A 26,287-nucleotide genomic window follows, 5' to 3' on the forward strand; every position below is an offset into this window, starting at 1 on the left:
CGAGGCAGGATAACAAATAACGCCTGTAGATTATGTTATTGTCATGATGAAGCAAATTTTGCATTATAATACTAGATACCCAAATAAAAACACTCAAAAAATCATGCATATAAACTCCTGCTATGTACTTGACGAGTATGCCAAAGATTCCATGTAAACAAATAATTTAGCACGACTCCATCCATTTCGCGGAGACTGCGGCTATTGAATTTTCCTCATTTGCCTCAAAAACACCAAATCCGCCCAAAATCAATACTCAAAAAATTATATCGTGCCCAGCCCACCTCGTGTCAAACTGCGGCTGCACTACAAGATCATCCAATCCGCCCGAGCTATGTTCCCAGTCAAAATCTCCGCCAGCAAGCATCCCATCTGTCATGGCCATTGTTGAATTGCCGGAAATAAACTGCCCAAGTGAGTCCAAATCTCTCCATGAAAACCCGCTTAATGGGTCCATGTCCATTGCCGCTTTGCCAGTGTGCAGTAAAGGAATGCCTTCCTGTCCTGGGATGTCGTCCATTGTCGGCGTTGGTGGCTCGGTCAAGGGATCACGACGAGCAGCAGCAGATTTGTTGGATTGTTTTGTACTAGATTTCCTCCAAAGAAGGCGGAGAGACGTGGCGTATCGTCTTCCAAGGCTTTGTGGGTTGTCCGACGTTTTTTGTAGCTGGGTAATAGTACCATGGATGGCACGGCGGACTCCGCGATCGCCACCCTCGCTGCTGATGGCTCCCGCCATTCTTGCCTAAATTATTGATCAGCATCCTTTCTAATAGATGCGCACACGGATTGCCAGAGAGCAGCTTACCTTGAACAAGAAGACGGCGGCATAAATCACATAGAGACAATACTTGAGTGGCATGCACTTTAGGCCAGCCACGGGGTCGATAAAGCTGTTCAAGATGCTGAGAAGCGAATTTGCAGCGTCGATCGACTCATATATGAATCGCGCATCTGGCTTTCCAGCAACATTGGAGAACAGTGGCCCGCCGGCTTTCCCTGGCCCTGCTTGCGCATTCCGAGCTGCGGCCCGATTCAAGTTGGCTTGAAAGGCGAAGGCGTTGATGTATAGTCTTAGGAACTCGAAAGACAGCACCAAAGAGGCTTTCACGGGAGGCGTGACTAGGATATGTTAGCGTTGCTTGTAAAACAAAACAGAGTAAGGGAAAGCATACAGCTATGGTTTGCCCATGAAAGCTTCCATTTCCGCACCATGGAAGCAAAATCATCCTACAAAAGGACGTTAGCATAGTCAAGTGGTATGTATAGCCGCATAGCACCTACAATGTATCTAACATATTCCCCGCCAATGTACAGCTGCTGTCGATGACTCGTCGACGAATATAAAATGTCATGAGCATTACTGATCAGCTGGGTGAGTTCAAGATGGGCTTGAAATAACAGGCCCATGTTGTCTGGGCCAAGTGCTTGTTCTTGTAATGTTGGAAAATCTGCAGCCCGCAAATGAAGAGCTGGACCGGGTCCGCGGGACCAAAAGCCCTTTCCAAGTCGGATCGAGACTTGGCGGTCGCACATGTAACACGCTGTATCCTTGTTAATGTCCAATAGCTCTAAGAGTTTTTTTGTTCAACTTCACATACCTGCCCAAACAACCCGTTTCCTACTCATTTCCGCAGAAAGTTTTCCTTCATCCGGCAATAGTGCAGACTGCTCAAGCCTTTGCAGGTACCCTAGCCTCACAGCCAAGCCTACAAGCATCCAAGCACCGTGGTCTTCTTGACCACAACCAATAGCGGAATTCTCCTGAGGCCGTTGAGGTGCCCATTCTGCAAGAATAAGAAGCGCCTCTACAGAGCCAACAGAATTGGATCCGGCATATATAAAGTTCGACAGGAAGGTTTCGATGTGGCGAGAGCACGCGTCGTACACTCTAAACCAGGACGGGTCGTCTTTCGAAGCAACGGTGAGAATCGCTGTCAAGAGATGGGGTTCCTTGGCTGCCCATTCGGATATCGAGCCCTCAAATATGGCGCTATAAGCTACTGGGAAGAAGGGGTGGAAATTTTCATGGTATCTGGGTAGCCGTTAGATTCAGTACGCATACCAATGGATACTTTGCCGGGTTACCTTTTGACAAGATACGACGCCTCTGAGGGCGTCAAGATGCCATCATCCAGTGGAGGATAATAGCTGGTAGCCGATCTACCAACGATTTGCGGCATACCGTCCGCTACAAGTCTATTATTTGAACCGGCTTGGCCCGCCAGCGCATTCCGTTGTCGATCAGGGTCAAGGTCGGCAACTTGGGCGAGAAGGTCGAGGGCATCAGAGGGGTTCAAAAGGTCTGTGTTGGCAATGTGACCTTCCAAACCGTCCGAACTCGTTCTTGATTCTGCAATCTCACGAGTGGAACCCCCCTCATCAGGCCAGTTGCCGGCTTGCTGCGAAGACGAAAGCCATGCTCGCATATCATCCGCGCCGCTTGGATGCTGGCCGGGGCGAGAATGGGTTGCCTGCTGGCTACTATAGTCGCCGTCATCATCGTCGTCGTCGTCATCGTCATCGTGCGTAGTGTTTGCCGGATCATGGCCTTCGCTGTTACGGGTGGGCGTCTGAATCATGGAATTACGAACGCCCTTGATCCGGCGCCCACCACGCCTCGACTTTGTCAACACACATTCTAGCTGGTGTTCAACACATCTACGACACGGAGGCACGCCCGACACTCCCGCTGAATCACTGTTCCCCCACCGAGCGTCAGTAAGCGAGGCTATACCGGGATATTCTTCTCTGCTCACAGATCACATCTCGTCTTGCGCGTGCGACACGACAGACATGCGCGAGAGACCCGCCTGGCCTTTGATCGAGCCATTGCAGCGGTCGGCGTCTGTTCTGGGTGCAACTCCATCGGCAATAGGCGAGATTTGGCATTAAAAGTGATTGCATGAATTGGAATCCAGCTTGCAAGGTTGAGAGCAAACGCCGCGACACGAGTTTGCGGGGGTGGAGCCGCGGGCAATACCCGGATAATCTGGGGCAGCGCGGCAAATGGGCAAATGCTGCGGCAAATGATTGGAACCCCCACCCTTCATCACTTGGACGAAAAGTGTCACGTCACCCCTCGGCTTTATTCTTGCTTATCACTTGCTTCATCATCTTTTTTCCTCTTCATTCTTGTGATTTTGAGTACCAAACTCAATACTCTTTCGTCGTCGACTTGATCAACATCAATATTTACCGGTTAAAAACACCAATTCCTACACAATGACTACCGGATCTACCTCACAAAAGCCTGGCGTCTTGATGCTCGGCATCGTCCACCACGCCAAGGCAGAGTTTGAGAAGCTCTCCGAAGTCGCAGATGTGGTTGTACGTTTCTGCGCCTTTTCACCAAGGGCTCTTGATAAATAATTGTGTTTGCTAATTTTTCCGGAACTTTACAGCAAGTTACAACTGGAACTCGCGACGAATTCATCCGCGACTGCGATAATGGCAAATACGACAATGTCGTCGCTATTTCAAGGACTTACGACTCAGTGAAGGTATTTTCTGCCTCTCTAGCAAAAATAAAACTTTCAAGTTGCTAATTGAGAATCGTAGATCACCGGAAGATTTGACGCCGAGCTTGTCTCTCACCTCCCTTCTTCAATCAAGTTCATCTCTCACAATGGAGCGGGATATGACCAGATTGACATTCAGCCCTGCACAGATAAGAGTATGAAACACTAAATATCTCAATTCAGAAGCGGTTTACTAACATGTACATCTTTCTCTTGCTCAGAAATCTCCGTATCAAACACTCCCAAGGCGGTCGATGCTGCCACCGCAAACACAGCCATCTTCCTCATCCTGGGCGCATTGCGCCGCGCCTGGATTCCCCAGCTCGCTGTCCGAGAGGGCAAATGGAGAGGCGAGAGCCCTCTTGGCCGCGACCCCCATACCCTGACTCTTGGTGTTTTGGGTATGGGCGGTATCGGAACTGCGACAGCCAAGCGCGCCGCTGCTCTTGGCTTCAAGCTGCAGTACCACAACAGAAAGCCTGTGGACGGTCTGGACAAGCAGTTTGCCTCTGGCGAGGTTCCCAAGTACGTCAGCTTTGAAGATCTCCTCCAGACCAGCGACGTCATCTCAGTTCATCTGCCTTTGGGCCCGGCCACCCAAGGCTTGATCGGCAAGAAGGAGCTCAGCTCAATGAAGGACGGCGTAATCATTGTAAACACAGCCAGAGGCGCCATTATTGACGAAGAGGCGTTGGCTGAGAGCCTCGAGTCTGGCAAGGTTTGGAGCGTCGGCCTGGATGTTTTCGAGGAGGAGCCCAAGATCAACCCCAAGCTGATCAGCCATCCTGGCGCTGTCTTGCTGCCTCACATTGGTACTGCGACTATTGATACACAGGTATGTAGCCATGTGTTTTTGGCCTGCTTTCTTAAGATATTTGATGCTAATATTTTTTTTTTTTCTCAAAACTACAGAAGGAAATGGAGATCCTGGTAATTGACAACGTCAAGAGCGCCATCACGCAAGGCAAATTCCTTACATTGGTACCGGAGCAGAAACCCCTGTTGGCGAAAGTATAAAAGAGAAGAAAAGGGAACGAGCTTGTAAAACTGCGTATATATATTAAGAGAAAAAATTATTAGATTAGACAAATGTCATGATTTTTATGGTTTAAAACACGAGTATTTACCTATGTAACGAAAGTGCTCACATCTACATGGTGCAAATGTTATATAAGGTATAGACGTCGTATAGGTAACACTAAGAAAAAGATTGCTCTATTTTAGCCCTCCAGCTAACAAGACGTCCTGCCCTGTCATATATCCAGTCTTTGCAAACCTATATTTTCATTATTAGCGTGAATCCAAAGCCTTTATCGCCTTTTGTAAGACCGGAAAAGACTTACATGACTACCACGTTGGCCACCTCTTCTGGCATTCCAAGTCTGTGCACCGGCACACTGCTGGCAATTGCCAGCCCAGGATCAGACTCTCTGATTTCGTCCACGTCATCCTTTGACGTCCAAGTCCTGTATTTGCGCGTTAGCTCCGCAAAACAAACGTCAATACTGCTACGACTTACCTCTGCTTGGGAGTTGGAATCATTCCTGTAGCTCCAATCATGGCTGGTGAAACCTAGGATCCATCAGCATGTCTGATACAATATTGGAACGAGACTGAACATACAACGTTGACCGTGATACCTTCTGGGGCCAGAACTGTAGCCATGTTCAAACCCATTGAGCTGCAATGTATCAGTACAAGCCTTACCACACACAAGCCATTCGCAGCAGGAACTCACCATAAAGCACCTTTCGAGGCTGCATAATGGCATCCATTCAAGCCACTTCCTCGACTCGCAATGCTGCCCACGAGAATCACTCTTCCCCAGCCTTGCGCACTCATCCCTTCCACAGCAGCCTTCGTTATGACAAACTGACTCCGGGCGTTGACTTCCATCATGTCATCCCAGTCTTGTTCCTCGATATCTTTGACATGTCGGATGCGACGGCCGATACCGGCATTTGCAACCAGCACGGATATCGCTTTATGCTTCTCGGCGACGGCGGGCGTACTCAGCACTGTTGAGACGAAAGCGCGCGTAGATTCTCGGTTTGTAAGATCGGCTTGGGCAGTGACGAATAATTGATTCGGATGGCTCTGTCGGAGCTCAGAGGCTAATGACTCGGCTTTTTCCTTGAGAGCTGAATTAATGCTACCAGTTCAAAAAATGAGAGTGTGAACCATGTACTTACTTTGCTGGAGGAGTAGTGAAGAACAACGTCCAAGCCTTCAGAAGCCAATGACTTTGCACAGGCTGAACCAATCCCACCACTTGGATACAGATGTTAGATTACGGACTTTTTGCGTTACCGATTCCCTATACAAACCTGGATCCTGTCACCAGCGCAAGACGCCCCGACAACTCATTGTCTACTGATTGGAGATGATACGTGGTAACCATTGTGTGCTGTGGAGTAGCTGTGGCCTATAATTCACAAGTAAAGAAGCAGGACAACTGCAAGCGAAGCCAAGACGTGATGTATTTTGCTTTCGGCAATTGAGAGACTGTTCAACATGTGAGCTTCAAACTCAAATAAAGGTAGAAAAGTGCTCGGCAATCATTAACTACTTTAATGCCAGCTCGTGTTGGAATTGTATGTGTCCCGCTTTCGTGAGCGCATTCATCATAGCCGCAGCTGGCGGCAATTGATGCGGCTTTTGCTCTGGTCACGCTACCAATCAACTCAGGTAGAATCCAATAAAGGTCGGCGCTAAATTGTTAGCACGTGGCTTCCATGCTAGCAGAAACTTTGAAGCTGCACGGGATTTTACCCCGGAAAAATACTCCCCATTATGTACCGTATTAGTCTCACCTCTAGGAACAATGCTGTTTTCAACAATACAAGCACATGCGACATGCAGCGATAAGCAGGGGGGCAGCTGAATTTCAGTCAGGTCTTTGATCAGAGTTCATGGTCTGTTGTTTTTATAGTCTTGTGATTACCATCTCGACCGACATGTTGTTTTAAGAGCAGGTAGTTTGGCTGGGGCGGCATCCAGGTACCAATCTCCCTTGCAGGATTCGGCCCTCTGGTGTGCAGTTAACAGCCAACTTAGAACTGGTGCAGACAAGAAAACGGTGTCGATTCAGTGTGATTCTGCCCAGTGCTTTGAATGTCAAAATAAAATAATTCAACCAAGCGCCGGTAAACGGCGAGAGTAAATATGACTCTCTTAAGGTAGCCAAATAGCTCGTCATCTAATTAGTGACGCGCATGAATGGATTAACGAGATGTCCACTGTCCCTATCTACTATCTACGAAACCACAGCCAAGGGAACAGGCTTAGCAGAATCACCGGGGAAAGAAGACCCTGTTGAGCTTGGCTCTAGGTTGACATTGTGAAAAGACATAGGAGATGTAAAATAGGTGGGAGCTTCGGCGTCGGTGCTACTTTTTTATTGTTAAACTACAATGCAGGTGCTGTTCATCCGCCAACTACCAAGTATCACCTCAGGTGTCAAACATAGGGCCAATATGTATTACGCAACAAACCTATTGATGAAAAGAGCCAAGTACACATATGCAGCAAAGTTACATGTAAAAAATCATCTCATATCCAAGAGCACACAATCTATTTCCCAGTAGTCCTGACTTCCGGGAAGCTCGTTTGTATCTCTGTATATCTCTTTAAATCAGACTTCCTGAATATAGGTTTCCGCGCTGAAGAATTATTGCCTAGTGATCTGCGTCTAGGTCAAAATCGTCAAGATCAAACTCTTCTTCGTTAGCATTTTCAGGCGCATCTAGCTCTTTATTCTCAAGATCAGTGTCCGGCGCACTCTTTGCCTCGCCATCGCCTAAATTTTCTTGCTCCCCGTCATGGCTGGCTGCGCTTCTGCGAGACGGTGATGCAGATCCTCCCTCATATAACGGCTCAATCTCCTGAAAGGTATGTTCCGAATCGTGAATATCAGGTATGTGCCTGTAGCATTTGAAACAGAACGAGAAGTTGTCAGAGCAATCTACGCATTTCCATTCTATGCCTGTGATGTCCTATACGTTTCAAGATTCGTTAGAATTCCATATGTCTGTTATCGGAGAGGTTTACTAACCACGAGACAACTCTTGCAGGTCGCGCTCTTCCTGTCTCCAGCCCTGATATTATGCAAGGAGTCATTCCACTCCTCCTTTTCACCCTTATGGTTAATCCTAGTTCGCTCTTTAGGCTTCAACTTCTCTCTCAGAGCTTTGTTCCGGTTTACAAAGTTCATCAGCTTCAGTGCTGACCACTGCCCTCCCGCGCCGTAAGCGTCGCCTAGAGCCCATACATCTGCGTTCTCTGCGATTAGTCTAGTGATGGTGCTACCATTGCCAGATCGCGCCGCCCATAAAAGCGGTGTCCAGCCGTCATAGTCCGCCGTATTAATGTCCACATGCTTGTACATGTCCAGCAGATATTCTATGCAGTTATTTGACGATGCTGATGCCGCAAAGTGAATGGGCATACGGCCAAACATGTCTTTCACATCAACCTCGGCGCCCGCCTCAACTAGTAATTTGATACCACCAGCATACCACATGGCACATGCAAAATGCACGGCACGGCGGCCTTGGCTATCCGTAACATCCAATTGAGCCTTGCGTCGGATAAGGAACTTTAGCATCTTGAGGCTATCCGTATAATCGGTTATATCCGCTGCTCTTATGATTGGATAACCAAGCTCACCACCAAGCTTATTAATTGGCACCTTGACTTCATCCACTAGATATTTTACCATTCTCTGAAGCTCTGAGCTGTTTCTTATTCCCAATGCTGTATATAGCAATGACGCGCCATACTTTGGATCAACAGCTTCGTAATCCGCACCTGAGTCAATGAGCAGTTTAACAAGACCAACGGCGCCTCTGTTCACAGCAAGGTGAAGAATACTGCCAAAGCTGGGACCGAATACATTGATGCTGGCACCCTGATCGATGAGATACTTGGCAACGCTCGTGTTGCCTTCTCTGATGGAGATAGCCAAAGGAGTGTAGCCGTCGTTATCTGGCCTGTCAAGAGGGACTTTCGCTTTAAGTAGGAGCTGGATTATTTCCACAGGTGTTTTCTTCTTGATCGTATGCAGCCGGGTCTGACCTTTCGTGTCAACATGATCTGCATCGATCTTGTCAGGTTCAGATAGGATCAGCCTGAGACACTGCTCGACGTTTTTAGAGCAGTTCTTTGTCTGAAGCAAGATATCAACGGCATCCATGCCGTTCTTGTTCCTAAATTTTGCATTGGCACCAGCATTTAGGAGAAGCTTAACACACTCGGGCGCCTGGTATAGGCAAGCAAGCTGCAGAGGAGTACATCCGATATGCGACATGGGCCACACTGTTTCACCACAAACACTTTCTAAATCAGGCTTGGGATCATGTTCAAGAAGTACTTCGATCGTTTTGGGGTAATTCTCCGCTGCTATGTGAAGTACAGTTCCCCAGCTACTGTTGTGATCTATTGAGATACCTCTTTTGAGTAGCTCTCGAACTATCTCTGGGCTCGCGAATGCTGCATTAAGCGCGTTCACGCCATCGTCCCTAGACCAGTGAACATCAATTCTTTCGTCTTGAAGCAAATATGTTGCTACTTCGATATTACGATTTAAAATCGCAGAAAATAGTGGCGATTCCGATATGTCTCCTGTATAATTTATGTTGGCCTTGTTCTGCAGGAGGAGCTTCACAACATCTAAATTTCCTTTTCCGCAAGCGCGTGACAGTGGTGTACAGAAGGCGCCGCCGTTCGGATCAGCAAATTCAACCTCAATGCCGTATTCAATCAGCATCAGTACCAGCTCAGCGTTTCTTGTATCAACCGCGCGCATCAATAGCATTTCCGCCCCAGGAGGGCGCGCATCCAGGTCTGGCTTTTGCTCCTGTTCGAGCAACAGCCGTGCGATTTCTATATTGTTGTTTGCAACGGCTTCGTATAATGCAGTACCAGTAGCGCATGAGACCAGCGGATCAGCTCCGTAATTAAGCAAGGCCCGGGCACATTCCAGTGCGCCCAGATTGGCCGCAAGAATCAGTGGCGACTTCAGGTCGTTTCGAGAAGTGGCAACCTTTTCATCCGTATTAAAGTCGGCTCCAGCACTTAAAAGGATATCCACTGCCCTATGCCTATAGTTGTTGACAGCTAACTGAATCAGCAATTCATAATCACTACCTTTCTCCGCTATACTTCCACCATCTTTTAAAGCTTGTAAAATAATCTCCATTACTCGTGGTTTTCCATTGCGGGCTGCAGACATAAGTGGGGTCTCGCCAGACGTATCTTTAATGGATAAATCTGCCTTGAGCTTCGAATTCAAGAGAATTTCCATTGAAGAAATACATCCTCGCCATGCCGCAATAGTTAATGGCGGTGCTTGATAGAAGCTGCTTATTTCATTGACGTCGTAACCAGACTGTAACATGAATGTGAGGAGGTCCCCAAGTCCGATAGCACTAGCTCGATGAAATAGATTCCCAGGCCATTGGAATACTCCCAACCTCGGTATCTTATCAATAAGAGCGCTCAAAGTATCTGCATTGCCATTCCCAGCCCCTAGATATAGTGCTGTTTGAAGTTCTTCTTCATCCATTGAAACATGTTGCAATAGCTTGCGAACGGTGTCACTACGACCCGTTTGGGCAGCTTCCGTGATAGCGAACCAACAGTCCTTGTCAAAAGTAAACTGGCCAGCTTTAGCTTTGATATTTTCATCAATCAAGTCCTCCAAACCGAGCCTAGCAAAGATTGGTAATGTTGATATATAGCCTCGCTGCGGCCGGGTGAACGGATTGGAAAGAAGCCACAAGAATGTCTCCCAGCAGCCACGAGCCTTCTTGTTGGCAAATAATTCAAATACAAGTTGTTTGGGTTTAAAGAGCCCACTTGCTTCATAGTGGCGTGGCCAAAATCGAACTGCGTACTCGGCCATACTGGCTCTGGAGTGGGAAATCACGGCTGCATCAAGTGACGTCTTCCATATGTTTCCTTGAAAATTTTCATCAGAGAATGCTGTGATTGCCTCTTGTACATTTTTAAGTTGTAAATAACGTAGGCATACTTCTGCCATGGCGCTGTTGACTTTGGCAGCCCGCTCTTCATCACTCCCATCTACGCCCAGTTCGGATACAAGATAAAACGATGGGTGACTGAACTTGACATCGTTGTCCTTGACAATAATAATTCCACAAAAGGATACCTCCATCTCTTTCATTAAACCTTCTGCATCAAGGTCAACGAAACAAGGTTCCTGATCAGGGAAACGAAAGACCGCAAGAGCTTCTGCTAAAGATTCTGTTGACCACGGTTCCAACGCATGCTTAACCCAATTAAAGACGTTCTCAGCTCTGACTCGGAGTTCAGGTGCCAAAGAGGATACTATGGCATGAGTGATATTCTCCGCTGTCATAGGCGATAGCTCGTTGATCTTAGTTGCAATCTCGGATTTCGGCCTACCACGAGGATAATTTCCAAGCCAATTCAAAATTATATGTCCCAGATATGGTGTATGTTCACACCCCCGAAGTAGCATCTCGAGTTCTTGTTGAAACCCTCTATATATTGGGCGCTTTACAAGTAGGTCCGCCAGACTTATTCCAAGTTTTTTAGATAACTGATCGTTCAAGCTGGTAATGGCCGGGCAATCACCCATGTTGATTCGCGCAGCGTCAGGAAAATTCTCAACTGCCAAACCATCCCGTGTCGAGCTTGACAGAATCAGTCGGTATCCTGCCTCGCTATAGCTCTGTTCTTCTAAAACGCACTCTAGAAACCATCGTCGCTGTTCCTCAGGACACTGGTCAAAGCCGCTGATAAAGAAAGTGAGATTAGAGGGGCCTCGTGGTCTCAATTTCGTATATAAATGATATAGATCCTCTGGTGACCAGCTACGCGTATCGCTTAGGAAATTTAGTTCTTGTTGCAAATATTCTGTTAAAAAAATATCCCAGAAACGCCATAAAATTGTGTTGATGAAGTGAATCAGCATGGAGGATATGGTATTATATCGGGAATCCCACTGGTCAAACTCAAAATAGATGGTGGAATTTCCTGGATTGAGTAGCGCATAATTCGCATCATATTCAATATAGAGAAGACGAGAAATCTCTTTAATGTCCACCGAAGAATTTCCATCGGAATAGAGGTGCATAAGTCGTGGTCCCATGCCCACTTTAGAAAAAGCAATGTATGATTCTTGCTTGTAAATCCAGCTCAGAACTGGCGAATCTGGCAGCAACGGGTCGAATGGCGTATCCAGGCTTCTAGTCGGAGGTGCCAGGGAGAGGACGTGGGCTTGAAGCTGAAGTAATCGATAATTCACCCTGATAGCTAAGATTATAATCGGAATCAGAGTGGATCTTTGAAGCTCTTACAGATCAATACTTACTACAGCCCGCTGCATTGAAAAGGTCAGACACTTCTAACATCCAACGATCATCCCAATCGCCGCGAATGAGATCAGCATGATCAATCCTGTTTATTCTTATTCTCCCAGCCGCTTCAAATGATTGTCCAATAAAATGAGTATATCGCGAGAATGGAGTGACTGGATCGGGTATATCATATTCCTCAACTTCTGGGATACTTTCATCGCCTTCTGCACGCCTCTTTCTCAAGCTATCACGCCAATTTTGAACAAAAATGTTGAAAATTGCAGCACGATCTAGGAGTTTTGTTGCTAAGAAGTCTTGATTGATTCTGTTGACATGGGAGGCAAGGTTTCTAACTTTGCTTAGGAATCCATACCTGATATCAGGACCTGGGAGAAGAAGAAGATTATGGAGTTGATCTTCCAAATCCTGCATGGATTGGAACCTATGGGGCGTTCCCATAAATATCTAGGCTTAAATTAGCAACGTTCCAATGTGAGGATCTACGTCGTCCCACTTACAATTGCCGTTGTCAATATTGCTATCTTTCCATACTTGGTAGTATTGTTAACGGCTTGGCAGAGGGCCTAATTGCGTTAATAGCCGCTAACATGAAAAAATTGAAAATATAAGCTTCAAATACCTCTTTCACAATGGTGCCTCCGAGATCATGGCAAATCCACATGATGGGACGGTCTATCTCAGTCTGGAATGCCAACTATTAGTCATGTCCTCACTGAATGATATATGTCAGAGCCTACATCTTCAAGCTTGGCACGTTCTTTAGCATATGCCGTGAGGAGCCTTTCAGCGTGCAGCTTAATACCGTCCACTTGGAATATGGTTGCTTCTTCATCAATCTCGTAGGAATAATCCACCTCTCTGATGGATAGGTTTTTGAATAACTTTTCTTTCAGCCACCATGTGCCATCTTCCTCTGTCCAGGCAGTTTTATAGTCGTCGCGTATACCATGAACAGTGACCACGCTATAAACCCTGTAAGCTTATTTCCGCGGTGCCATAAAATCACCATCATACTCATAGTCACTATAGGACGAGCCTGACCAGCCCCAAGGACGAATGATGTCGAGACCTAACTTGCGTTCATCAGACTCTCTGAGTGGTGGTAGACCATCTCCGTTTTGCGAAAAGAGATCTTCTGTACAAGTGTCGGGACTATCTGCTTGTTCATTCACATATTCCTCAGAGATTGACAGCAGTTTCAAGTCATCATCTGCCATCTTGTCTGGAGAGTTCAGGTCGAAATCCTATTACAACTAGAGATCAAGACGCTGTAGCATTCCCAGAATAAATATTTGTGTCGATGCTGCAATGTACGGCGCACTTCATGCGGCCAAACCGCAACATAGCTCCCTCCACCTTTATATACATGTGACGGCTACTCTTCTGCAGCGTGCGACGCTGCGGGCGATTTAAAATCTTCTCATTGGTTGCCTTGTTGAGATTGTGTGCTAGTGCGCATCCTTCAAACCAATCTCTTCAGTGGCACTGTGCGCGAATAAATGCCTTCTATGGTTGACACATGTACAGAGTACATGTAAGAGCCTCCAAATATGGGTCAAAATGCCAGCTCTGGAAAAAGCACCATCTGATCAAAAACGAAACGAGATGCTTGTTGGTTGATATATAACTAACATATACATGGTTGGAAACAATCCAAAAAGTCTATGAGAGTACACCCCGTAAAGTCTTATTTCCAGTTTATATGCCTGCCTAAGGAATGAGCGTCGTAAACGTAACCTTTCCAAGTTCATCAAGATCGACACTTCCCAACTCATCATCGCCGTATGCCACATTTTTATTCGGACGCGTCCCCTTGTCGAGAGGGTTTGGCTGGAAGATGATGGGGTCGTCTTTGGGGATCTTTTTGAAAAGGCTTTGTGCGGCCGTCTTACGATCTGTCTGACAAGTAAAGGCGAGCTTGCATAAGAACTTCTCTTGATCTTCCCTAGATACAAGCACAGCGGTCTTTAGCAAGGATGGAATACCCGTGGGCTGCGAGTGATTCTCAGACACAGTCCATGTTGCAATACGGTTTGGGGGTCTATTGTTAATGACCCGCATTCCGCCACTCAGCCTAATCGCATCCAAAACTGTTGCCGTTGTAGTTTTCTCCCATTTGCCACCCAAGCTGAGGTTTGCGAATTGCTGGATGCCGACAGTAGCATCAACGCCCGTAGTGACCGATTCATCGTGTTTAGTTGGCATCAAATCGTATGTTCCAAGGAATGAAATCTTTTCAACCTCGATATCGTCATCAGCCGAACCAGGCTCAAACAAGAGCTCAATGGTAGCCTCAGAAATTCGACGCGAGCCTTTGGGTTGAAAGAGCCACTGCATAACTATCAGACTCGCATAGCGGTCGCTGTCGGCAGAAATGGCGCCATGCACAACTTTCTCCAGACTGCAAGTGATGTCAATAGCCCCAGTTCTTTGAAGAACTTCTGCACGATGGTATTGATCTACTGCAGTATTGAAGACATGAAAGCCGCTGCCTTCTTCACCCCCAGTCTCGTACATTTCAATTGGTATCTTTACGTCACCATCTTTGCGACTGGAAAAGAAATCGACATCAAGGTTGGACATTTTATCTCATGGAACGCTTTCGGATCGGTGATCAGGGTGAAGAGTTGCTGCCGGTCACCTTCTTACAGGGAAGATGCCACCACCTTTCTGGCCCTGTAGCATGGTAATAATTGATTCCAACATGCTACAAAGCAATTTTACCTTGATAGAGTCGCTGTTACTGGTATATACACCTTGTGAGGGGTAAGCCATGGTAAGCTGCGACGCTCCTTCGCTTGTATCTCGCACTGTGTGTTTGGCCTCGCATGCGGCCAGGGGTCATTAGTCCAGTAGAATCTGGAATAGTCGGCCCTGTATGCTATTTCCCGGTCTCAATACCTTTTTTTCTAATTCATCACCTCTTCTTCCATTATTCAGTGAGAGTGCACAGTTTTGGCCCCAGGAGACATGGATTCAGATTTGGAACAAGACTTCCGCGAGTTTTCCCTTGAGGATGATCCGGAGTCTATACACCCCGAGCGAGAGGAAAACTATAAAGAACGCTTTATCGAAGCAAAGGAGGACATCAAGAGAAAGAAGAAATTCGTGGATACCAACGATGTTGACCAGTTCTTCGAGAAGTATGTCGATATTGTTGGCAAGTCCTTGAACAAACCTGCGGGCAATCTACTACATACCCTTGTCGACGTGGTCACCCACAATGGTATTCAGCCGGAAGATATTAAGCTCCTTATTCGACGCTTGGTCGGGGAATTTCCAGATCTTCTCAAGTATGAAAATGATGAGAAGTATAACCCCGTTTTCATGGCTATCAAAGCATCTCATCATCAACTCGTAGACTATATGATCACTACATGTGCCGCGATGAGGGGAAAGGTCTTGCATGAGCAGGCCCTCAACGATGCGCTGAAGAAGAAGATGAAAGATGGCAAAACATGTCTGCATGTTGCGATGATGGCGACAGAGCTTGATCCAAAGACCAAGAGGAGACTAATCGAAAACGCCAGTGACGAGGCGTTGGCTGTTCAAGATGATGTTGGGAAAACACCCATGCATTATGCTGCGGTGTTCAAGCGCTGTACAGATGACGGGGCAGACCTCATAAGCTTATTTATTGAGCGGGATCTGAAAGCCACGTCGAATACTTTAAGGCCTCCTAAGACTTTTCTCGATCTATCTGACAATAGTGGCGCCTCAGTCTATTGGCAGCACCATACGACTAGAACATCAAGTATCAAGTCTTATGAGGAGTGGCTCGCGAAAAGACGCCAGTCACTTGAGCGTAGCACACAAAATCTATCTCAAGCTTCAAAATCTTCGAGTAAACCTCTACTCGGAGAGCTCAGGCCACAAATTATTACAGGGCCATCGAAATTCGTGGCATCGAGTAAATTAGCTGGTGATCAAGGAGATCGACTAAGCCGCGACAACGCCAGGAATGATGTTTACGATGAGCGTGAAAAGCAACGCCAGAGGAAAAAAATAGAAGAGGCAGAGAAATTTAAGAATTCTGAACTGTTTGCGAGGACTGATCGTATCAAAGAGCGAGATATTGCCAGCCGTGATGCGAGCCAGACTCGGTCCATCAAACTCGGTGAGCCAGATGAAAGCACAGCACAGTTGAGGGCAACCCCAGCGGCAAATTCCATTGGTCAGCTAGAAGCAATACCTAATACATCTATAAAACGGAGGGCCACAGGGCGTGTGGATGCCGAACTAGACCAGGGGGAAGAAAGGCCCCCTGCGAAAGCCCAGCAGAAGAAGCGCGATTCTTCCGAGTACATGGCTGTCTTAACTAGTAATTCGGATGCTATTCTACTTCGCCTAAAGCTACACTACATGAGAACCAGGAGCACTGAAATGGCTATCTCCTTCTTGTATGGTAGTAACATGCAAGGTGAGTGCAATAGAACAAGGCGTAGGCGTAAAACAACCACTAATGCGCGGATCTTAAGATATTCAAGTTAGCTTTGACTATGATAGTCTGCCTCGAAAAATACCATGGAAAGAGTTCCTCAAACGCTTCGGAGCCGATGCTAGCTCTGACCGCCTCAGATTCGATAATGTGCTACAGTATGTGACTTTCCCAAAAGTTCAAGTCTATACCAAGGGCCGTCAGGCCGACCGCGAGCGGGAGGCTGAAGAACAATCTGGAATGCGCCAAATTGGAGTCTTCGGCCGCAAAGATATGAAGTATTTCTTTGACTGGCTGTATAATAAGGGTGTACGACACATCATTACCTTGTCTGTCGATGACTCTGGAGATTCTGGAGAGAAAGTCCACAGCGACCAAGTTATTCAAGAATCTCTTGAAAGGTTTACCATTGAACGTCTCGACTGGAAGAAGGCTGACTTGGACCCAGAAACAATATTACACATCGGCAGCAAGGCTGCTGGGGCAGGGGCTCTTATGACTGACATCCAAAAGAACACGCAGCCGATTCTTCAACAGCTAAGACAGCTCTCTTTGAAATGGAGTGGCAGTAATGCCGTACTAAGAGCCTGGGGTGAGCCAGAAGGCTTGCCATTGTTACCCCTGCTTGAAAGAATATATATATACAAGCCTTCTCCTGATCAGGTATATACATAGCGTTCTCTATTGGGATTTTGTTGCTGTCCGCCAGCTAATTAGGCAATAGGAATACGACAGTCCTCAATGGATCAGTACAAACGTCAAAAAGTTCCAAATCAGACTCAATGCCAACAGAAAGGCTATTCGAGATCGAGGGATCACAGCCTTTGCTGATCAAAGCAGTCTTTTAGATGATGATGGAGCATTTGGCGACGTCAAGGTCGAAGTTATCGATTCAGGCAAGGAAGTAGAACGCACAGCTAGATCCCGTGATGCGTCTCATTTTGCAACATCAACTATCACCAAAGGCGTCAACTCGCACCTGTGGTTGGATTCTACTACCAGATTTGCAGGTGAAATGACACATTTTTGGCAGAAAACGGTTCAAGAGTTTCTCTCTTCAAAGCACAATCTAGGTACCACAGAAAGAATAGAGAGCGACGTCATCGTCGCCTTGATCGACGACGGTGTAGATATGTTCGACCCGGCTCTTTCCGACAGGGTTCTCGAAGGCAAGAGTTTTGACTTTCACGACGGAAAGGTTAGGCCATCATTTTCGTCGGCAGAAGGGCATGGCACCGTCATGGCTAGTATGATACTACGAACTTGCCCCATGGCCAAAGTGTATCCAATACGACTTAAAACGTATCCAAGTGCCAATGGCAAAAGTAATATTGATGCTGAATACGCAGCGCAAGTACGTTTCACCTGGACTAATTCCATAAGAAGCTTTAGCTAATCATGAAATCTTCGATTTCAAGGCCATCTTAGCCGCTCTTAATAAGAAGGCTGACATTATCTCAATGTCTTGGACACTCCCAATGTCAAAAGACAAGAGTGGTTCGAAAGACCGATGTACGTCTCAAAAGCCCTTGCTCCAATATCTCTCAGTGGTAGTCTGCTTGAAAGTGCTTGATACTCAAATAAAGTCATGCTGACGCCTACATGCGCTTCCTACAGTGCATGATGCTCTAAAAAAAGCTGTTGATAGCAAAGCCCTGATGTTCTGCTCCGCGCCTGACGAGGGCAAATTCACAAAGCTCGATTATCCAAGTGGCCCATGGCGTGAGGACTTCTTCCGCATTGGCGCCGCACGTGCTGATGGCACTGTTTTCCAATGGACGCCAGAAGATGGTATCACGTATGTCCTACCCGGCGTTGAAGTTGTCAGAGACCAAGTCAGCGGCAGCTCCTTTGACGTGCTTTCGTCGGGAAGGTTCACAAAACGCGTAGAAGACTTCAAGTATGAGACTGGATCAAGCGTCGCCACAGCACTGGCGGCCGGCCTTGCTGCAATGATCATCTACTGCATAAAGACTAGTATAATGAACATGAAGATAATGAATCCAAACAAAAATCCGATCGTGGGTATTGCGATTGGTGACAATGATGCGAATCTTATTGCTGCCCCGGATGCTATGAAACGGGCATTTGCTCGCCTAGGCAATGTTACGCCAAACAAGTTTATCCAGGTCTGGGAGAAATTCGATGAGATTAGCGAGACACTAGAGACATTGAGAAGGGAAGGGTCGAGTTCGGAGGAGAAGATCAAGTGTATCAAGCGATTTGTTGAATTTGGAAGCGAACTTGCAAATTCTATCAAGACATAATAATACAAAAGGTCCATATGTCATAGGTCTAATAACTGCAAAAGTACACATATGTATATGTGACTAATATAGTGTGCATACAACTCTGCCAATACAGATGTATTCACCCTCATTTTCTTTCAATGGACTCGCTAATTCGTACAGTATACGTAGTAGACAATCACTGGCATATACTACATAGCGTTCCACTATATTCTACAATAGGATAAAACTGCTTTTGATCTAACCTCACGCCTTAAAATATCATTATATAAAGAGCGCAAGATTATAAGTAATGAAAGGGCTAGCATATTTGGAAATATAATACATCTATACGAACTGAAAGCTATTAAAAGCTCAGATATTTCTATCTACCTTCCTTTTCTAAGGGATTATGAGAGTGGAGAGAGCCTATGACGGTGTATATTCGTTTAATCAGCTTCGGACTGCCGAGGATCACTGTTGAATAGTGCCTGGAATTCAGGGTTTTCAAGCTTTAACATGAGCCTTTCCCTCCGTTCCATGTTATCCTGCTCAATTTTGCGCCTTTTATTGTTATTTCCCACTTTGAAACTTATATGATCAAGTGCAGATTTTATGTCCTTTGAGGATTCATTCGCACTCAGCAAAATTTGCTTCGCTTCCTCTGCATATGCCGCGTTATCTTCTTCCAACCTCTTAACAAGATTTTCTGCAGTTTCTCTTGCTGTCTTTACTGCTGTCTTTAACACTTCAAGGCTAAGATGGATTGACTGCTCATCCTTGAGGAGTTGTTTTTCAATACTTGTGAAGCTGCTGCCACCAGAAGGGTGATCCAAAGACGGAGATCGCTTGTGGCTCGACTCTTGTCTTATCACTCGTTCAGATTGTGGAGTCGGGGTGGCTTGAGTCACCATTTCACCGGCATCTATCTCATTGTATGTGTGACCACTTTCACGACAGTCAAAGCAGTCAGAACCAGTACTGTTAATGGGAGGCCGCTTGGTATTCTCAGGGTCTCCGTTGCCATCGCCCTCTTCATCGCTGCCGTCTTGATTTTCATTTCCCTTCACTATTACCATCATTAGTATAAGCCAATCAGACAATTTCAAAGAAATTACGAACAGCATTCTTTGAAGTCTCGCGGTAGGAATTCATATTTTGGATTCCTTTGGCTGCTAATCCGATTTGAACGGTTAAGCCGGACTTCCTCATATAGCCGGTTAAAAGTAAAACGTTCGCGCTTTTTGATAATCTCATTCAATATTCGAGCTCTTCCCTGCTCAATAGAATTAAAAAATAGAATGAATTTCCAAGGCTCAGCCTTGAAAAATTCTGGGACGGAAGGTGCCCATGATTTCAGCTGTCCGAGGTCCTCATAGTATCCCAGACGTATTATTTTCGATATATGTTCGTGCTCAAACTGGCGTAAAGCCCAAATTGGAAAGGGCTGGCAGTCATCAGAATTGCTATCCTCATATGATCTGCGTAGATCTTTCCACGCTTCTCGAATATGTTCTGGTGTATGCCGGAAGAGGTTTGGTGAATTGACTGCCTCTTTTGCTTTATCAAGTTCATCATTACTACAAGTAGCAGTAACTGATTGAGATGTTGGGATATTCTGGACATGGCGTCGTTGGCGGTTACTATTAGACATAGTTCATATTGCTGAGTAGCTGATGTTTGGAGGATAAGCCGCTGAGGTATTTGAACTCAAGTTGTACGATAGGGTTTGAAAAGGTAACATGCCATTATTTATAATCATAACAAGGTAAATCATGACAATCTTTTTGATAGATACAGAATTTGTTGTCCCTACAGTAGACGACTCTTACCGGCTCTATGCGCCGAGCATGTCTCATCTCCCTGCACCAGCATTGGGCAGACGGAGGCATAAATACAAGGTGAATATGATAACTCATAACTCTATGTATCTATGTAGCAAATGGCGAACGACCTTTACGGCTCTGTGCGCCGGGCTAGTCATATGCAGATAAGACCACGCAATTTAAATAGCTGCATGTCTCATCTCCCTACCTTAATTCTAGGCAGATATCGGCTTACATGATAGCGGTGGGAAAGGCTAAACGCCGCTGCATTAGGCCACCGGCGACCAGAATTAAGCTCCTGCCAGACCGCCCCCCAAAACTGTACCGATGTCAAAGCAAGAGCTACTGAATGCCAGAGGCCGCAGCTATGGGATATAGGAAATAGGTACAGTGATGTTATCAAGATATTACTCAAATCTGGCGCTGATATTAAAGCCAAAGATTAAAGGGAGATTACATCGCTACAGATAGCCACCAAATATGGAGACAAGGATATACTACTTCCAAGCACGTGCTGATGTTAGAGAAAGAGGCAAAGCACAAGTTGCGTCTACTTAAAGTTGTAGTAGCCGAAGATGCAAAAGTATTGGTTGAGCTGAAATCCTAGTGTGAAGCTAAGGAAGCAGGGCGATTCAGCGGTGAGAAGTGCCGCTATCCAATTGCAAAGAGGAGAGATTCTAAGGCTATTGCAACACGCAAGCACAATATGAAGCAAACGGATGGGCATGAGTGGAAACTCTTATTCCACGTTGCTCACCGTCATAATGTAGGGACAATCATAAATATGCTACTGGACAGGGTAATTGACGCCAATGCAAGAGGCAAACCAGAAATTGGGCAAAAATTGCATTATTTATGGCCATCAACTGCTGCACGGAGTCTAGGATTCATAAAAATCTAAATAGAGCAGATAATTTTGACACAGTGGATGCACAAAATTGAATATAGTTCATCTGCAACAGCTAGCATAGCAACGTAACTGCTACACAAATGCTGTTGGGTAACGGGATTGGCATAAATGCACGCGATAGATGATCGGATACCCCTGGTCTAATCCATCCTGTTGATCGATGAGAAAGCAGACATCCACGCGAAGGGCAAAAACGGCTGGGTGCCTTTATTGGTTGCCATTCAAGTGACGATGTAATCAAGTTACAACTTGATACAGGTAAAATCGACATAGAGGCAAATTATACATACGTGTCATGAGACACTATTGTCACTAGTTAGGGAAATAGAAATGATACCATCTGACAACTACTAGAACAATGGGTGTAGTTGATAATAGAAAAGAGCCGAGTGGGGCTACAAACTGAATGCGCTCGTTATTGAAGAACAAAATGGCAGAGCAAACAAATCTACCACGGAGAAGAGCAATAGGGGAATAATTCTCATCTACTTGGGCTACGTTACAAAACCTCTCACTGATATTTGGCTTATGCCATAATTTCTTTCTTTTTTTTTTTTTTTTTTTTTTTTGCCTTTTAATCGCTAGAAACGCGCAAATAGCTGAAAAAAAAAAAAGCTGCTCGGTGCTTCAGGAGTTTTTTTACACGAGAGGAATCTCATAGACAAAGAATTGAGATTTTCACCGAGAGTCTTCCTTTCCCCAAAAGTTACATATGTCAAAGAGTGGTGTGAAAATGCTTTGCCCAGTTTGGCAGGGAGGTGGCAACTTTGCTTGTCGTTATGGGAACATGGGGGTTATTAGAGTAATCCAAAGATCGTGGTATTCATTTCATGAACGGATCTAGGCTCTAGTTTGAGCTTCTCGCCATGCGTCTTTCATCAACATAAATCCGTCAGCCGTGAATATTTTTCCCCTGTCTGTATTTATCTATACGACTTGAATATTTACCATATTAGGTCCGTCATACATAAACTTCGAAGCAGCCTCTATTGGTATCGTATGCAGGTCAATTACTCTGTATTGTTCTCATATTTGACAGGCCTTAGATAAAGCAGCACATTGTACGTATGTATATATGTATAATGTATATCTTATGACCATATGTCATTTCTCTTGTCCGCTCCCTCACTTTTTCTAAGCTTATAAATAGCTCCATTAGTATCAGCTGTCAAAAAAACTACCGTCGTCTAATTCATCTAATTTACGAATAAAGCGATGTGCAACTCTGCATCACAAATGGCTTTATTCGTGGGCACTGCTATAACACCATGCGAGGTGAAATACACAAATCACTGCAGATAAAGCATGCGTCTCGGATGATTCTTACACCCAGCAGTCAGTACAAATATACCAAGGTTATTCTCAACTCTACATTGCAGTCGGAATACTTCTTGACTGAGCGACATACTGATGTCGTTTCAGCCGTCGTCGAGCGCGGCATAACATAGCCGATGCTATACACTTCTTCTAAACACATCAACCACTATGAATTTTAGATTATCGACAGTCCCTAATGCTTACTTCGCACCTACAAGCTTATATATGATTGGCAAGCCAAGGTAGATCTATTCTTTCAAGTGGTGTCAGGGAGTTGCGCTTCGTATTCTGAAGCTACATGCTAATGGAGAGCAGATATACATAGATGTCGCTTTGAAGAAGGATTTTATTTTTTACGTCTATTTTTTGTCTAATAACTGGCAGCCTATGTATTACAATGATGGTGTACTCTCAGACACAATCTGCAAAGCTGGCGTCAGTTTCTCGTATGATGGCGCCGTATCTTGTGCCAATATAAAAGCACTATAGACGGGAGCCATCTCATCATCCTCCACACGGCCAACCCAAAATTTGAGCCTTATATCGGCCAGATGTTTGGATAGTGGCTCAGCACCGCTTGTTTCGCTCACGTCTATAAGCCGACTCAGCTCTGCGTTTCGCGTTGTACGTAAAACGGTAGAGAATGATTTGCCATAGGACTGCGATGCCTTTTTTATGTAAAAGAGTCCAATAGCAACAATTATAATTGTTGCAAATATGCCAACTCCGTAAGCAATGTACAGATTACGTGGGCTGTACACATAATTGTTTATTGTATTCCATACAGTAACATTTCCTATATTCGCCGCAGATTCGTCATTACTGTCGATGCGTAAGTAAAATTCAAGACAGTATGATGCTTAGTGGATACACTTACAGGAAGAATTTATTTGAAAATAGGCTGACTGTCACATTTGTGACAAATTGTTCCATAATCGTTGCCAGGGATATGTTGGTTGGCGGGTTGGATGGATCTGTAGTAATGTTTCCAAACGAAGAGAGCAGCATTGGCTGTAACTCGCGAGCTTGCATAAAAGAAGAGGACAAAACCTGAGAGGAAGAATACAAGTTACTTTGATCTCTGCGAATGATTCCCACCACTACATTATCCAAGCCACGCATAATGTATGTGGCAGCGAGCTGGTATATGTTTGGTGGGTCTTGGTTTATATTAACTTCTGAAACTCCATTGCCTCGTTCCTTCAACTGAACGTCGATTTCCTGAGTACCATTGGCAAACGTGAACTGAGCCTCGTAAGTTGAATTGTACAGGCCACATTCAATTGTATTTTTTGCGGCCGAAAAATTCGCAATAGGCGCGTTGATTGTACCAACGACGAAGACGCGACTATGATCCGTAGACCATGTATCTGCTGTGGGGATGCTTTGCGGGGAAACCGACCCATTGGTAGCAATTTGTAGGCCAAGTAGTGCTTGGTGTTCATATGAGGTATCTGTATCGAGATTATTACCTCTCTGAGGGACGAATCCAACATATACCATCTGGGTATTGCCTTGATGCTCAAAGGCATTTCTGTAGACTTCATCAAACTCGTCGTGAAAAGAGCTATTGCCGCCAAGAGGTCCGCACAAGACTGAAGGGCCGTGAAAGCGCAGGGTGTAATTGACTTTTGGAGCGTCTGAAAATGGCATCTCTAAAGGAAGGATAGCGCCTTGAGCGGCGACAGAAGACATGAGTCTGGCCAGGGCAATCGATGGTCCTGTAGGGCCAGCTGCCGTCGGACTAGTCGAATATCTTGTAAAGATGACGGGTGAAGAAAAGTTTACCAAAGGCATAAACATGTGCTGTATTGAAGGAGCCAAATCCTTGGCCTGTTGAATTGTCAAAGTTGCTGGAGTAAAAACTGCAATGATTGGGATTGCCCTATTAAAGATCCAGATGTAAGCAGCATGTCTTTGCGTGAAGGGGTTGAACAAGTCGCGGAAACAATGACGTTACCATAGAAGTCCAGCCAACACAACGAGCTCAAAGCCCTTCTTCCATAGTTCCCAGTTTAAAAAGGCAAAGGGATTGTTAACCACGTCAAACATGGCGTCAATCCCTTCGAGCTTGACCTGCCGAGCCTTGAGTAATTTCCAAAGCACTTGTGTATAAGCAAAGCCAGCTGCAGCCGTCAGGAACATTTTGACACAAAATGCCATGCCAGTACCAATACGGGCATTCCATTCTTGCTGACTTTGTGTGCCAACGGTCTGTTTGTCAAGAGACTTGTAGAAGAGATGATGCCCAACTGCCACGAGTATACCGCAAATGGTATTCCCGATCATCAAACCGGGCACAACCCAAGATATCTTGAAGCGAGGCATATTGTCATGTAACTCTCTAACGCAAATGAGTAACAACTAGAAAATGTTCTCAACTGATGCCCTAGAGGTTGTGTTAGGACATGATGAGCGTGTGTTGTTGGCGCCAGTAGAGCCTTTCGTGCGATGCCCTGTCATTATGTATGTTTAGGAGCTTCGTCAAGCAGCTAGGAGTGCTGTCAGATTTAATAATCCTCAGGTCCAAATGTAACACTGAACATAAGTACTTTGCCAGTTTGATTTAGATCACATTTATAGACTAAAGGATCAGGTTGCATGCAATAGCGCTGCATATCTTCTTATAGTTGCTAGCCCTGGACCTACTGCAAGCTATCTCAGTGCAAGGATCTGCAGCGGCGCGTAACAATCGCTAGCTTAGGATACCAAGTAATAGGCGTGCTATCCAATGTAAAAACGCAAAAATCCCTTCTACCCCTACAGAGTCGACTAATGGCCCATCTTCAAATATATGAACCACGCTTGCATGGGGTAAATATCCGCCAATTGAAATCTGTATACCTAAGGCCTTGTGAACGGTAGGATCGTTAACTATGGATGTTGGCGGGGCCCGAAGGATGCGATGAAACACAACTAAGGCTGTGCTGGGAGTACGCCTTGCAAGCGCTCAGGGCTGTAGCTATATATAGAATCAAACCCGGCCAAGCAAAGGGCAAAAAACAGGAAACTAAAAAATTTTGAAAACACAAGGCATGACTATATGCATATATATAAAGACTATAGCTAGCTACAGTCATGGGCCAAAAGTCTAGAAACACCTTATAGCGCGATACTTTAAACAGCACTCAATTACGATGTGCCGTGTCATATCAAGTCTGATACACATACAGGTAACTCAAACCAGCCCCTATGAACATCAGATCCAGCTCAATTAGTCCTTGTTCTTTTTCAACTAGACAGGCCTTGAGCGATGCAGCAGACTGTTTGTGCTACCTTGGATATAAACTCCCCTAGACTAACATCTAGCACATACGACCATAGGTAGTGGAGAACTCGGGGTCCCGTTAAGCACTTCTCTTGAGTGTAATGTCTTCCATTTTTGACATCCTATAGCTCCAAATCTGTAGTTAAAGAAGTCCGTTTTTGGTGGTTAACCAACCCCGCGCTAAGTTGCTCGCCACCGTTTAGTCTATAGCTATTAGACAACTTAAATCCTGGAATAACTTCAAACCCCGCTTTCGCATGAGGATTCCACTATTTTACGGAATTAACTTTTTAAAGTATTAGAAGAGTACGGGCTTATTATTACCCAGTCCCAAGGGAAAGGCATTTTAGCCTCAGGAATATATTAGGATTGGAGGAAAACGAAAACAGAGAGATGGAAATCTGGGCGATATA

At 45.5% G+C, this 26,287-nt stretch overlaps 8 protein-coding genes across 8 annotated transcripts; 2 read left to right on the forward strand and 6 right to left on the reverse strand.

The window, feature by feature from the left end:
• Window positions 1–38: 38 nt before the first annotated feature.
• On the reverse strand, window positions 39–2,914 carry GGI43DRAFT_417532 (uncharacterized protein). The gene is made up of 7 exons (XM_083207428.1): window positions 2,760–2,914; window positions 2,089–2,700; window positions 1,602–2,035; window positions 1,285–1,544; window positions 1,176–1,230; window positions 809–1,122; window positions 39–745 (listed from the first exon to the last, which is right to left on the reverse strand). Exons 1-7 carry the CDS (start codon window positions 2,867–2,869, stop codon window positions 257–259), a joined length of 2,274 nt encoding a protein of 757 aa, XP_083055755.1. The 5' UTR covers window positions 2,870–2,914; the 3' UTR covers window positions 39–256.
• A 181-nt stretch (window positions 2,915–3,095) lies between these two features.
• On the forward strand, window positions 3,096–4,635 carry GGI43DRAFT_417533 (D-mandelate dehydrogenase-like dehydrogenase). Its single transcript, XM_083207429.1, has 5 exons — window positions 3,096–3,330; window positions 3,405–3,503; window positions 3,562–3,676; window positions 3,743–4,356; window positions 4,434–4,635. Exons 1-5 carry the CDS (start codon window positions 3,226–3,228, stop codon window positions 4,536–4,538), a joined length of 1,038 nt encoding a protein of 345 aa, XP_083055756.1. The 5' UTR covers window positions 3,096–3,225; the 3' UTR covers window positions 4,539–4,635.
• Window positions 4,628–6,165, reverse strand: GGI43DRAFT_417535 (SDR family NAD(P)-dependent oxidoreductase; the record flags this gene model as incomplete). The annotated part of the gene is made up of 7 exons (XM_083207431.1): window positions 5,849–6,165; window positions 5,714–5,792; window positions 5,260–5,654; window positions 5,145–5,202; window positions 5,041–5,093; window positions 4,865–4,987; window positions 4,628–4,797 (listed from the first exon to the last, which is right to left on the reverse strand). Coding segments are annotated over exons 1-7 (838 nt in total), but the record flags the coding sequence as incomplete, so codon positions are not given.
• Window positions 6,166–6,904: 739 nt separating this feature from the next.
• On the reverse strand, window positions 6,905–13,203 carry GGI43DRAFT_417534 (putative ankyrin repeat protein). The gene is made up of 7 exons (XM_083207430.1): window positions 12,902–13,203; window positions 12,625–12,850; window positions 12,507–12,569; window positions 12,385–12,450; window positions 11,881–12,331; window positions 7,576–11,822; window positions 6,905–7,516 (listed from the first exon to the last, which is right to left on the reverse strand). Exons 1-7 carry the CDS (start codon window positions 13,102–13,104, stop codon window positions 7,199–7,201), a joined length of 5,574 nt encoding a protein of 1,857 aa, XP_083055758.1. The 5' UTR covers window positions 13,105–13,203; the 3' UTR covers window positions 6,905–7,198.
• An 8-nt stretch (window positions 13,204–13,211) lies between these two features.
• Window positions 13,212–14,664, reverse strand: GGI43DRAFT_265604 (uncharacterized protein). Its single transcript, XM_083201021.1, has one exon. It carries the CDS (start codon window positions 14,468–14,470, stop codon window positions 13,598–13,600), a length of 873 nt encoding a protein of 290 aa, XP_083055759.1. The 5' UTR covers window positions 14,471–14,664; the 3' UTR covers window positions 13,212–13,597.
• Window positions 14,665–14,857: 193 nt separating this feature from the next.
• Window positions 14,858–18,592, forward strand: GGI43DRAFT_388325 (uncharacterized protein; the record flags this gene model as incomplete). The annotated part of the gene is made up of 5 exons (XM_083204053.1): window positions 14,858–16,307; window positions 16,366–16,988; window positions 17,050–17,679; window positions 17,744–17,837; window positions 17,943–18,592. The coding sequence occupies 5 exons, from the start codon at window positions 14,858–14,860 to the stop codon at window positions 18,590–18,592; spliced, it is 3,447 nt and encodes a 1,148-aa protein (XP_083055760.1).
• A 410-nt stretch (window positions 18,593–19,002) lies between these two features.
• Window positions 19,003–20,207, reverse strand: GGI43DRAFT_388326 (uncharacterized protein; the record flags this gene model as incomplete). The annotated part of the gene is made up of 2 exons (XM_083204054.1): window positions 19,003–19,622; window positions 19,676–20,207. 2 exons carry the CDS (start codon window positions 20,205–20,207, stop codon window positions 19,003–19,005), a joined length of 1,152 nt encoding a protein of 383 aa, XP_083055761.1.
• Window positions 20,208–22,934: 2,727 nt separating this feature from the next.
• On the reverse strand, window positions 22,935–25,362 carry GGI43DRAFT_417555 (uncharacterized protein). Its single transcript, XM_083207432.1, has 4 exons — window positions 25,159–25,362; window positions 24,567–25,098; window positions 23,484–24,491; window positions 22,935–23,428 (listed from the first exon to the last, which is right to left on the reverse strand). Exons 2-4 carry the CDS (start codon window positions 24,932–24,934, stop codon window positions 22,999–23,001), a joined length of 1,806 nt encoding a protein of 601 aa, XP_083055762.1. The 5' UTR covers window positions 24,935–25,098; window positions 25,159–25,362; the 3' UTR covers window positions 22,935–22,998.
• Between the last annotated feature and the right edge of the window lie 925 nt (window positions 25,363–26,287).

This window comes from Trichoderma evansii, assembly GCF_050947405.1.
Source record: "Trichoderma evansii strain SZMC 28006 chromosome Unknown GGI43scaffold_31, whole genome shotgun sequence".
NCBI lineage: Eukaryota > Fungi > Ascomycota > Sordariomycetes > Hypocreales > Hypocreaceae > Trichoderma > Trichoderma evansii.

Bases quoted from the DNA above. Each gene is read 5' to 3' on its own strand.
- GGI43DRAFT_265604 (XM_083201021.1), bottom strand. From the start codon at position 14,470: ATGTCCAACCTTGATGTCGATTTCTTTTCCAGTCGCAAAGATGGTGAC.
- GGI43DRAFT_417534 (XM_083207430.1), bottom strand. From the start codon at position 13,104: ATGGCAGATGATGACTTGAAACTGCTGTCAATCTCTGAGGAATATGTG. The intron at 12,570-12,624 runs GTAGGCTCTGAC...TTGGCATTCCAG, and splicing joins AACGTGCCAAGCTTGAAGAT to ACTGAGATAGACCGTCCCAT. The intron at 12,451-12,506 runs GTATTTGAAGCT...TAACGCAATTAG, and splicing joins GAGGCACCATTGTGAAAGAG to GCCCTCTGCCAAGCCGTTAA.
- GGI43DRAFT_417555 (XM_083207432.1), bottom strand. From the start codon at position 24,934: ATGCCTCGCTTCAAGATATCTTGGGTTGTGCCCGGTTTGATGATCGGG. The intron at 24,492-24,566 runs GTAACGTCATTG...GATCTTTAATAG, and splicing joins GTGTTGGCTGGACTTCTATG to GGCAATCCCAATCATTGCAG. The intron at 23,429-23,483 runs GTAAGTGTATCC...ACGCATCGACAG, and splicing joins TTTTCAAATAAATTCTTCCT to TAATGACGAATCTGCGGCGA.
- GGI43DRAFT_417532 (XM_083207428.1), bottom strand. From the start codon at position 2,869: ATGGAGTTGCACCCAGAACAGACGCCGACCGCTGCAATGGCTCGATCA. The intron at 1,545-1,601 runs GTATGTGAAGTT...ACAAGGATACAG, and splicing joins GAAACGGGTTGTTTGGGCAG to CGTGTTACATGTGCGACCGC. The intron at 746-808 runs GTAAGCTGCTCT...TCAATAATTTAG, and splicing joins CCGCCGTCTTCTTGTTCAAG to GCAAGAATGGCGGGAGCCAT.
- GGI43DRAFT_417533 (XM_083207429.1), top strand. From the start codon at position 3,226: ATGACTACCGGATCTACCTCACAAAAGCCTGGCGTCTTGATGCTCGGC. The intron at 3,677-3,742 runs GTATGAAACACT...TCTCTTGCTCAG, and splicing joins TCAGCCCTGCACAGATAAGA to AAATCTCCGTATCAAACACT. The intron at 4,357-4,433 runs GTATGTAGCCAT...TCAAAACTACAG, and splicing joins CTGCGACTATTGATACACAG to AAGGAAATGGAGATCCTGGT.